General features: G+C 42.9%; 1 protein-coding gene across 1 annotated transcript in view; it reads left to right on the top strand.

Annotated features, from left to right (window-relative positions):
- Nucleotides 1-2,229: 2,229 nt before the first annotated feature.
- SGCD (sarcoglycan, delta (35kDa dystrophin-associated glycoprotein)) overlaps nt 2,230-11,741 on the top strand; it is a gene marked incomplete at its 3' end in the record, with an annotated part of 50,752 nt that continues 41,240 nt past the window's right edge. The window contains exons 1-3 of the mRNA XM_008588962.1: nt 2,230-2,286; nt 4,497-4,584; nt 10,919-11,038. Coding sequence (XP_008587184.1) covers nt 2,230-2,286; nt 4,497-4,584; nt 10,919-11,038 — 265 coding nt within the window. The remainder of the gene's footprint in view (nt 2,287-4,496; nt 4,585-10,918; nt 11,039-11,741) is intronic.

Here is an 11,741-nt window from a genome sequence, read left to right as displayed (position 1 = left end):
GGCCCCAAGTCATCCAGAAAAGGTTTGATTCTGGTCTGCATATTCTGCTTTGGAGAAATAGGGATGTGGCTGGGATCCTTCTCCATCAAAATTCTCATGTGCTGAGAATTTCAGCATCACAGGAGGCACACTTCAGTTATTTGGGATGCAGACCATCCTACTCTCCATGTGTTGCCTAACTTGTGTCTCCCATGTATCCTCGTGCATCCAGAAGAATTGCAGGATGCTTGGCTGCAGACTGACTTGACCTGGTACAAGCTCCCATCTTCATCTATAAGTCCCATGTCTACCCGACTCTTTTCTGCCCAGCAGAGCTGACCCTCCACGCTGGTACCCACAGGCACCTTGTCCTTGGATGATTGCCTTGAGAGCGGCTAGTGAAAGTCACCAGCCCCTGAACAGTATCTTTGGAGGCAGAAATTCACCTCCCCAGACACAGAGGCTGCAGTGGTGAGTTGGATGAAGTGCAAGGGAAAAAGAAGAGGCAGAGAGGGCAGGCTGTAGCTTCTCATTAGACAGTATGTCCCCTGCTTGTTCTAATACTGCAGAGACCCCAGGGACGCTTTGCTCAGCTGTTATTTTCCTGGCGGAGTCTCAACAGGCAGAGTTACTGTAGCTTCTCATTAGACAGTATGTCCCCTGCTTGTTCTAATACTGCAGAGACCCCAGGGATGCTTTGCTCAGCTGTTATTTTCCTGGTGGAGTCTCAACAGGCAGAGTTGGAGAACAAAATAAAAATCGCACTGACCCAGCTGCCATGTGAGGCTTTTCACATTTGTTAGCTGGCTCATGCTTTTTTCCTGGCAATCTTTCTGCCATCAGGTAAATGGGAGGATTACAGCAACACATCCCAGATAAGCATGAGGGCTCAATGTAGCAAAGATTCTGTTTCCCTGGATGTTAGAATATTAGAACAATTAACACTAAACTATAATGTTTTGATATGGTAATAAAAGGAATGGGTGGTTTTATTATATTTCTTGCTGTAGATCTTCAGCAAAGTTGTTAAGAGATTTTTCCATGATAGAATTATTTGAATAATATTAAGGACAGTCAAGCAACATTCAGAGATACTGGGATTTGAAAGACAATGGTGAGCCACTGCACATAGGGAGACCCTTTCGTTTATGGAAATAGAGAATGTTGGAAATGGAAGGAATCCCTGACTCACTCTGCAGGTGGGTTGGGAAGATAAAGTGACCTGAGCAAGGTCAAGGTCATCTTCCTCCTTTCTCTCCATGTCTCCCTCTCTCCCCTTCCCACCCCCTTCCTTTTTTCCCTTCTCTCCTCCTTTCTTCTTCTTCTGTCTCTTTTACTACTGCCTCTTTCCCCTCTTCTCTTTACTCAAGCAATTACTGAGGACTTAGTGTATGCCTAACACTGGACCACATATTTTAATAATTACAGGTGCAATTTATCAATTTTAATAATGTGTGTTTTAATAATTTAATAATATCTGCACCATCATACATATAAAGAAACTGAGGCTTGGAACAATTATATAATTTGCCTCATGTTACACAACTTGCAAGTGGTAGAGTTGGGTTGGAAACTAGGCAATCTGACTTCAGAGCTGCTATGCATACCTGGCACAGGGTGAGTGCTCAGTTATGTCAGCAATGAGCCTGATGTTATTGGTGTTGGTGGGGGAGAATGGGAAGAATGAAACACAGGACAGTTAGGTGATTTGCTCAAGGTCACCCAGTAGTCAGTGGCAGTGGACTTTATCTAGTTGTCTGACTTCAGGCCACCCTTCTCTCTGCAGTGCCAGGGTGTGAATATACGAACAGAAATGTTTGTATGTTAACTTCTAGAAACATAACCTCCCATCAAGTTTCCAGGTTCTGAATTCTCACTTTACTTGAATTGTTTTGATGTTTTACATAGACCTGCTAAGCATGATCAGAGACGATGCTGAAGAAACTATTTTAGGCTAATATTTGTTTCCTTACAGGCAGTTAAAACAAAACTATGACAGTATTAGATTAAATGTACTTTTTCCCTGGCCCAATGTTAAAAATTTTTTTTTCATCAAGGGAAATTTTAGTTTTAACCACTATGTAGGGTCACACTGAATCTGTGGTTGCCTGATGTATCAGAAGTCATTGTCTCTTTTCACTCAACACTAGGTCAGTCATTCTCACGCAAAGTTAATTGGTTATTCAGGACCTGAGGGGGTCATGGGTAGTGGTTATTCATTTTAGCAGTTAACCTTAGGTGAGAGAGACCATGGCTCCAGACTGTCAGCCCATGGTGGCTGCCACTCCATCCCCGTCCTCCACTTGTGTAAGCCACCTTGGGCCTGAGTATTAGCTGCCCTGCCACTCTGCCATGTGCAGGTATGAGGCTGAGCTGACTAATCTGGTCCTTAGTCCCACCAATTTTAGAAAAAAAAAGACTGAACAGCCAACCTGCAACATTCTTACCTCCATGATTTTTTTTTTTTTTTTAACTTTCAACTTGGTACAATTGTATCGATGTTATTTTCAAGGCTTAGCTCAAGTGTTAATTCCTTCAGAAAGTGTCCTTTGCTTCTCTCATTCCACCACCTCAAGCTGTGAATAATCTCACTCTTCTGGAAAGTCCCCTGAACACTTTGTAGCTCTCTAATCCCCTTTATTGTTCTCTGCCTGGTATATTTGTGGCCATTTCATTGTCCCCATTAGAACATAAGGCTTTGAAGGCAAAGACTGAGTTTTGCCTATCTTCAGTTTCTTTACAACTTACAGGACAACAGTTTTCATGTATTTGGGACTCAGAGAATAGAGATATTGAATTTTCAGGCAGGTATATACCATGTGGGGACAAAGGTTTAGAAAGATGGAAATGACTGCCAATTCTTTTTTCAAATAATGACTAGATGATACTGACATGTTCTCTGTCAGAGATTCATACTTTAGTCTATGGCTTTAGTTTACTCCAAGTAAAGGAGAACTCCTAAACTGGGGGTTAGCAAATGCTGGCCAATAGGCTACATTTAATAAGCTGCTTGTTCTTATATCACCAGCTATAAGAATTTTTATATTTTAAATGATGGGGAGGGTGCAAAACAAAAGAAGAATGGTATGTCATGACACAAGATTATATTAGATTTTAAAGGTGAAACTAAAATCGTATGAAATTCAAATGTCAGTGTCCATGAATAAAGTATAATGGATACAGCCATACCCCTTTGTCTGTGTACTGTCTGGGGCTGTTTTTGTACCAGAAAAGCAGAGTTGAGTCATTACAACAGAGATTGTACATCCCACAAAGCCTGAAATATTTACCGAAAAAGTGTGCCACGTCCTGGTCATGCTCAAAAAATGTCTGCCGCAGTGTGAAAGAGGGAAGGGGAGCCCTTTTGATAAAAGGGGGAAGTGGATGAGGTCACAGAGTGCCTGGAGGAAAAGAAATCTGGACACAATAAAAGGAAGAAAGTGTGGGCCGGCCCCACACTTGTGGTGCACTCGGTAGAGTGTGGCACTTGGGAGCGCGGCGGCCCTCCTGCCGAGGGTTCGGATCCCATACAGAGACCGGTCCGCTCACTGGTTGAGCGTGGTGCGGGCGCGACACTGAGGGTTGCGATCCTATTGCTGGTCACAAAAAAAAGACAAAAAGGGAAAAAAAAAAAAAAGGAAGAAAGTGGAGGCAGACGCTTTCTTGGGAATACAGATCTTCGGGGTTGTGTATACATGTGCGGCCAGATCTCCATAAGAGATTCTCACAGTGAAGGGGACGCACGGACGAAGGAAGCACGCGAGACCTGGGCTAACAGTTTGCCAGAGAAGTTCTGCTTTATTCAAGGACTGCGCGTACATTTATAGAGTGCTGTGCTCCAGGGCGGGAGATAGAGTGGACGGGGTGGTAACTGATTGGACAGGGCTGGGCAGGAGGTGAGCCTTGACCTGTGACTGGCTGAGGTTTGGCACAGGTGGGCTTGGGTGTTGGCGCCAGCGAGCTTGTTTACTTCTGGGAAGAACCAGGAAGGGCGCCATATTGCCAGGGTGTGTCCCTGTTCAGGCGCCCATGGGGTCCCTACACACAGCTAGTGATCATGCCCTACAGGCAGACCCTAGGTATTTTGCACAAGCTTCTACTCTCCTTTTAAGACTCTGCATGGTTCCTTAGGAGAAAGGATGATGTTAGGAGATTGTCAATCTTTCCTGATCATTTTGCGTACCAAGGCTAATTAATATATGCATTAAGATCTAAAGGGCTCTGTATCAAGGTTGTCTCTGATTCAAGTATAATAACGTGTGTGTGTTGTAGAGAAATCTATATTGTGTGTGTGTGTGTCTGTCTGTCTGTCTGTGTGTCTTTTGGGAGGGAAATCTATTCTGGATGAATGCCAGTTATGCCCTATGTGGGGATCATTAAACATTTGGAGTTTTCAGATAAAGAAGCATCAATTGGAACCTGGCTAAAAGCAGTTGGCCCTTGAAGAGTTGGGATTACAGTTCTTTTCATGAAGAAATCTGCCAACTTCATGTGTTTGTCTTGTTTTCTTATTGCAGGGTAATGCCCTCTACTTTAAATCTGCCAGGAATGTCACAGTGAACATTCTCAATGACCAGACTAAAGTGCTAACTCAGCTGATAACAGGTAAGAAAAGGAAGAACTTAGTGCCTGGTCCATGCTAGGCACTCAGAAAATATAAACTTGAAGGTGAAATCAAGTACCATGTTGTACCAGTCCATTTTTGTTGCTTATAACAAAATACCTGAAACTGGGTGATTTATAAAGAAAAATGAAATTTATTGCTTACAGTTTCTGAGGCTGGGAAATCCGAAGTCCATCTGGTGGTGGTGACAGTGACCCAGGGGTCTCACATTGCAAGATGGTGGAAGCAGAGAGCAGCAGAGAGGAAAAGACAGACTCTACTCTTCTTTTAAAGCTCTCAGAACCATGCCCCTGACCACCATTTTTAATCCATTCACTATAGCAAGGTGCTACAATCCAATCACCTCTTCAAGGCTCCATCTTTCGATAGCCCTAATAGGATTTCCCACCCTCCTATCAGTCACACTGGGGGCTAACTTTCTAATACTTAAAACTTGGGGGATACAATTCAAGCTTCAGGGAGTTTTGGGGGTACATAATTCAATCCACTACACATGTGAACTTGAAATGAATGTTTGCTAACAAAATGACTATATTGCGAAAGAGAGTATCATTTATTTCATGATTCTACTAATGGGTGGAATCCCGTCTATATGCATATTTAACTTTTGAAACCTGATGATATATGCTCAGGAAGAAAAACCTATTTTTCATAGAACATGGCCCCTAAATACAAGCCAGCTGCTTCATCTGGTAATCAACAAAGAAAAGCTCCCTGCCCCAGTGCTGGAGGAAAAATCGGCTATGTTGGATTGATTGAATCCATACTTTATCATGGCCCCTAAATACAAGCCAGCTGCTTCATCTGGTAATCAACAAAGAAAAGCTCCCTGCCTCAGTGCTGGAGGAAAAATTGGCTATGTTGGATTGATTGAATCCATACTTTACGGGTTGTGAAAGGGATTTTTAATGACAGTTTGAATCCATGCCATATTTGCCATCCACGCTGACTTTGAACCTAACTGCATTGCAAGATGCAGATGTATCTCCACAGAATATGTTTGTGTGGCTCCTTTTAATATAGCAGATCTGTTCCTAACAGCTGCAGAAGGCACTCACTGGATTTTAAGCCTCCTATTGCCAAAATTTAAACAAGGATTTGTTATTCACAATAGTGATTGTAATGATAAACATGGGCCCCGTGGTCCTGGTAATGTGTTGAGTGCTATGATCAATGCCCCCTCTGTAGGTTATAAGCAGCAGTAAACAGGGGGGCATTATGCACCCCCACAGTGGAAGGGAAAAAGGAAAAGGTTTGAATGGCATTGTTATACTTCCAGACAGAAAATGCCATTTGTTTGGCTTCAGGGCTAAGAGAAAATATGCAGATGAACATTTTGAGAAGCCAGTTGCCCGAATGCCCTGAAACATTACTATGACTAAAATAGCTGGAGGCCCACTAATAAACAAGCCACAGGAAAACAGGTGCCTTTGTGCCCAGAGTCTTCCCTGCCGGGGAGAGAGCCTCACTCCCGTGCCACCCACCGCCAGGAGCACTGCGTAGGGTGTCTAGAGATTCACAGCCTGTGGGTGACTTGGACCATCCGCCCATGGAGGAGCCCAGGGATGGAAGGAGCCGCTGCACCGCAGAGCCCGTAATCCATAAACATGTGGTTTCAGTGCGCAACTGGATTGTTGGCCTTGCTTATATAACATCTGGCCCACAGTCACAATGCTAAATAATTAAATAAACAGCTTCAGTAAGCAATGATTTAAGCAGCATGGGTGAAAACTGCTTCCAGGAGGGAAATAAATCCAACCTCCAGCTCCCAGATTCTCACATTCAAAAGGAACTTATTCAGCCTGTTGATCATGTGCCATTTATTTGCAGTAAGAGCTTTGGTTTCCTTGAGAGATTTTGTTTTGATAAAGCTGGAACTGCCCAAATGAGTATTATTCAGCCAAAGAGTCAGGCAGTGTCTCTCTTTCCTCCACCTCCTTTTTATCCTTCCTTCCTTCTCCTCCTGTCCCTTCTCTGCCCACTCTCTCCTGACACCCCTCTTTTCCTCCCCCTGTTCCCTCTCTCCCTACCCCTCCTCTTCCACCTCCATCTGCCTCTTCCCCTCCCTCCTCCCACCATCCCATTCTGTCTCTCCTCCTCTCTCCCCCTTCTGTCTTCCTTCTTTCCCCTCCTCCTCTCTCCTCTCTTGCCTTCATCCCTCTAGTAGTCTTTCTCTTTCTGCCTCCCCTTCCCAAGTGAGGCCTTCTTGGGGACTGGAAGACACCTGCCCCTCACTCTTAAAGTAAGGCACCAAACAGCTAATACTGAAATGAGAAAGGCAGAAAGCCATTCTAACACTAGGTAACTGGAGCCTTTCATGAGGATAATAGATGCGTTAAAAATATAATGCTAAATACACACTCACCCCTAAAGTTTTCCTTCAGGGATTCTCTTTTTATATTACATTTATGCACACGGTGGAAAGCACCAAACAGCTCCTCAGACGATCCCTTCTGATGCCTGTTATACTTGCTGGTGAACTTATTGGAAAGTAAATTACTCCTGCCTTCCAAGCACTGAGGTCTACTGAGGTACTCCTGAGGATTCAAGAATTCTTCTGCTTACCTAAAGAATGTCTCAAAGCCCTTTAGAAACTCTCGTGTTAGAAGTTCAGGTCATCTTTTCCCATAAAACAATCCTTTAAATGACAGTTAAGTTCCCAAGTTAGGCCACAAATGCATATTTGGCCCCAAATGCTGCTGATTTATTATCTCAATAGTGGGTCCAAACAGGGAGCCCTCTTACCTGCCAGGAGGAGAGCAGTATGGGTGCTTTCGGCAGCATCTTATGAGGGTGGAGAAGGGTCCCAGTATCAAGGGGGGTGGGGAAAGAAATGAGGCTCGATGGCCCCCAAGCCTTGTCAGCTCCCAGACTCATGGCAGTGGCGTAACTTGGAGAGTGCTGATACATCCTGATGGGCTCCAGTTCTCCTCCCTGTTTAGGAGATTAATTAAGGAGGCACTTCATACATCACACGCAGAGGGGGAGTAATTGAAGATTAGCTTCACATTACAAATAGTGTTTTTTCCTATCCTGTAGAGGAACAATGGGTTCACCAAGGGACCTCCTAAGCAGTCTCCTGCTCCATTTGCATTTCCCTCCAGAGTCATTTTTTAAGATTCCTGTCATGTCTGGGGAAGTTCGGCAGCCCCAGGTGAAATCGACAAACGACAAGCCGTCTACAGTAATCGAGCCAGCAGTTCCTCTGTGGGGTTTTGGCTAAAACTACCAATTACTGAGCTTTAGATACCCAAATGGTTCTGGCCCCTGGTAAATTCCGTTTTGTGTTCTGTGAAGCCTTGAAAAGCAAAATAACTTAATTGTGCTTTGTGTTCTCTGATTGCTATAGTGTCTTCAGTACACTCTCCTGTGGGTCTCACAAACCATTCATGAGTTCAGAGTAAACTTGATTTATACACAGAAAAGTGTCCTTGACTCTCCAGGGGTCAAGTATGAAGATATTGCCCAGGTCCATGGCAGCAAACTCCAAGCATTTGTCTCCCCCCAGTCATCCCCTCACTTTGCCGTATTACTGGATCCAGAGTGGACAAACTGCTGACACTATGCCCATCCTGAGGTCATTCATTCATTGGCACTTTATTACCTCTGCATTCCCAATCTCCCCCCACAAAAGGTAATAACCCTAAAGTATTGACAAGTAATATAGATTTCACTGAAAGCTCCGATGCAATCAAAAAGACAGCTGCATCTTAGCCCTCACAGAAAAATCTAATCCAGATCTCTCGTTACACATCTCTGTTCTTCAGGATCTCCCTTTGGCCCTCGTCTCCAGTTTTCTACTTCCTCCTATCCTCAGAAAGCTCATCTCCTCAGTGCTCCAGATGTGTTGGCTCCAGCCCCCTTCTTTTCTAGGCAAATAAACATCCCTTTCCTCTTGTGAAACAACTCCAGGAGCTCAGTTCTGCCAATGGCTCACTCAGTGACCTTAAGAGAGCCCTGAGTCTTGCTGCTGCTTATTCTCCTCACCTACAGCAAGACGGCAGTCAGACAAGATAATGTCCAGATCCCATGATGCGTGAAACAACTCCAGGAGCTCAGTTCTGCCAATGGCTCACTCAGTGACCTTAAGAGAGCCCTAAGTCTTGCTGCTGCTTATTCTCCTCACCTACAGCAAGACGGCAGTCGGACAAGATAATGTCCAGATCCCATGATGTTTAGAAATTCTGTGCTTTCTATGTCGATTCAATCTCCTGCTCATTAAGGAGCCTTTCCAATATGCTGCTTTGTGTCAGAGGACTAGTGTGGATGTACTCGCAAGAGATGAATTCTGCCAAGTGGATGTGATTATGTGCATAAGAAGAAGTGCTTGTTGTTAATACGAAGTGTATTGAACACATTGCTGTTGAAATATGGGGATGGTGATGACCACAATGATGGCAGCCACAAGAGCAGTCTCCTATATTTCACAGCACTTTTCTGCCTACAGAGTTTTTTTTATAGGCACAATATCATTTGGTCATGAGGTAGATAGAGGAGGTGGTGGTAGACCAATTTTATAAATGCAGGAACTGAGATACAGAAAGATCAAATGATTCACCCAAAGTCACATTACCAGAAAATGAGAGGGAGTTGGGACATAATTCATGTTTTCTTATTCCTAGACCAATAGTTTTGACAAAAAGAAAAGTGACCCCAGGTGTCCAGGGGTTGGCCTGGTGCTATCACTCAAGTCTTAGCGATCTCTAGCTTGAACATATATAATTTCACAAAACATCAACACCAGACATGGCCACATAGTGTCCATGGTGGATCAAGACAAAACAAAATGCCAAAAAACAAAGACAGCTCTGATTATGCCTGAACATAGACAAAACCATAAACATCATCCACACCACAAAAAAGACCAAACATCCCCCCATCCTGGCTGGTGAGTGACTGCTATTTCCTTATTCATGACAATTTCAGCATTGCTCAGGTGTTTCCTACTTCTAGATAAGATTTATTAAGATATCCAATCTTAAAATTACTCCCACTTCCTAAAAGTATCTAATCCAGAGTAAAGCCTTGCTTGCTTCCTTAACCCCTTCCTCAAATAACCTAACTTACAGGGTCAAATTTTGTAAGTCATCCTTCATAACAGCTTCTTACTGTGGTACCCATGGTTCCCCATGGTGTGTGTTCTCCCTGCAATGAGTAATAAACCTAGTTCATTCAACTGCAGGTGTGTTTCTAGTGGCCTTTGGCTGGACGACACTGAGGACTCTTTTATTGCTACTTATTTTTAAGTGACATTCTTGAAAAATACCTAGAAGAAAACAAAAATGTTCTGTCAGAATCTCTTGGACAGTTTTGGAAAAATACAAGATTTCTGTACTCTCAAAAATTGTTCTGTAGGAATTTCTAGACCAAAAGATAAATTCCTTTTTATCGGAGCTAGATTCCTTTTTATTCAGAGGCTAGAATATGCCTCTGTGTTATTCTGATGCAATTTCTATAGACCAGCTTTTAGGTGCCACCTGAAATTGAGGTATTCAGGTAGATCCAGCTTAGATAGATTGATATATCTCCTCCTTTTAGAAATTCTCATTAACCTGTTTTACTCTTTCCATAGTTCCTAAAACTCTCTGTGGTTTTCTGGTTTGTTTATTAATAAATTGTTAAATTTGTATTGATCTGTCTCCATCAGAATATAGGTGCTGTGGGATCAGGGGCCTTGTCTTCCTTATGCATTGCTGTAATGGCACCTTCATGGACAGCATCTGTTGTCATATGATAAACCATCTAAATTTTTTTTTATTGGGTGAAATTCTACCATAAAAGATTCAACAGCTTCCAAGGCAATTAATTATAATATATTATAACAATTTCTGCCAGGAAATAATGTATATCCTGAGGAAATAGACTTTGTTGGTGTCAAATAAAGCCAGTGGGTCAAGGGTACAAAATAAGATAGATTTAAGCTGAATTTAAAGGAGCCTTTTCTGACAGTTAGGGCTGACCAAAGATATTCACTTCCTTCGAGAGGTGGTGAGCCTCCTATGCCTTGATACATTCAAGCAAAAATCTACAACTATTTGATAGTAATTTGGTGGTTAGCTGAAAGAAATCTCACTCAAGCATTAGTTTGGGGGAATGGTATGATGGTCTTTAAAATCATAGCCTGAGAGCATATGATTAAAAGTAATTGACAAGACATGGCTAAAGTCATAAGACTGATTTTCACGGTCAGCTTCTGAAAACCAATCCACTTAACATTAAAGTCCAATACAGTCTCGTCTGATGTGCATGTTCTATGACAAGCTTTTTGTAGTCAAATGCAATGAGACTAATGTATTCTCTCTTTCACCCTTCTAGGTCCAAAAGCCGTGGAGGCTTATGGCAAAAAGTTTGAGGTAAAAACCGTTTCTGGAAAATTACTTTTCTCTGCAGATGACAATGAAGTGGTAGTAGGAGCTGAGAGATTAAGAGTTTTAGGTAAGGAAACTTTAATCATTTAATTGGCTTGATGCTACTGGGTGTATTTGAGAGGAAAAGTTAAATGGTGTTCTGGACTGAATGTTTTTGTCCCCCCAAAATTCATATGTTATAATACTAACCCCCAAGATGATATGTTGGGAAGTGGGGCCTTTGATAGCTCATTAGGTCATGAGTGTGGCACCCTCATGAATGAGATTAGTACCCTTCTAAAGAGATGAAGAGACCAGAGCTCACTCTCTGCCATGTGAGGATACAATGAAAAGTTAACAGTTTGCAAGCTGGAAGAGGCCTTCCCCAGACCCAACCAGCCTGGTACTTGATCTCAAACTTCCAGCCTCCAGAACTGTCAGAAATAAATTTCTGTTGTTTATAAGCCACTTGTCTGTGGTACTTTGTTATAGCAGTACGAAGTGACTGAGACAAATGGTGTCTAGGAGAGTGATTTAGGCCAATTTCCTGGATTCTTTTAAAGCAGGACAGTTGTACCTCCCTGGAGCCTGGTTCCCTGGTGAAAATTTCTCAAGTTGTGAATTTTGGCGCATTTTCTAACACATAGCTTTGGGTGGGGATGTGTGCTCATGCAAAGAAGAATAATACAGCACATCCTGTCCTCGCAGACTGGCAATCTTGCTTGAAGCAGTCAAGACTTGTATACATGATACGGCACTTCCTAACCTGATTACAAATTAAGAATCATCTA

The sequence above is a fragment of the Galeopterus variegatus genome, unplaced genomic scaffold, assembly GCF_000696425.1.
Source record: "Galeopterus variegatus unplaced genomic scaffold, G_variegatus-3.0.2 Scaffold5128, whole genome shotgun sequence".
Classification (NCBI taxonomy): Eukaryota; Metazoa; Chordata; class Mammalia; order Dermoptera; family Cynocephalidae; genus Galeopterus; species Galeopterus variegatus.
Note: the sequence above shows the minus strand (reverse complement) of the source record. Positions and strands in the feature narration are given on the sequence as shown.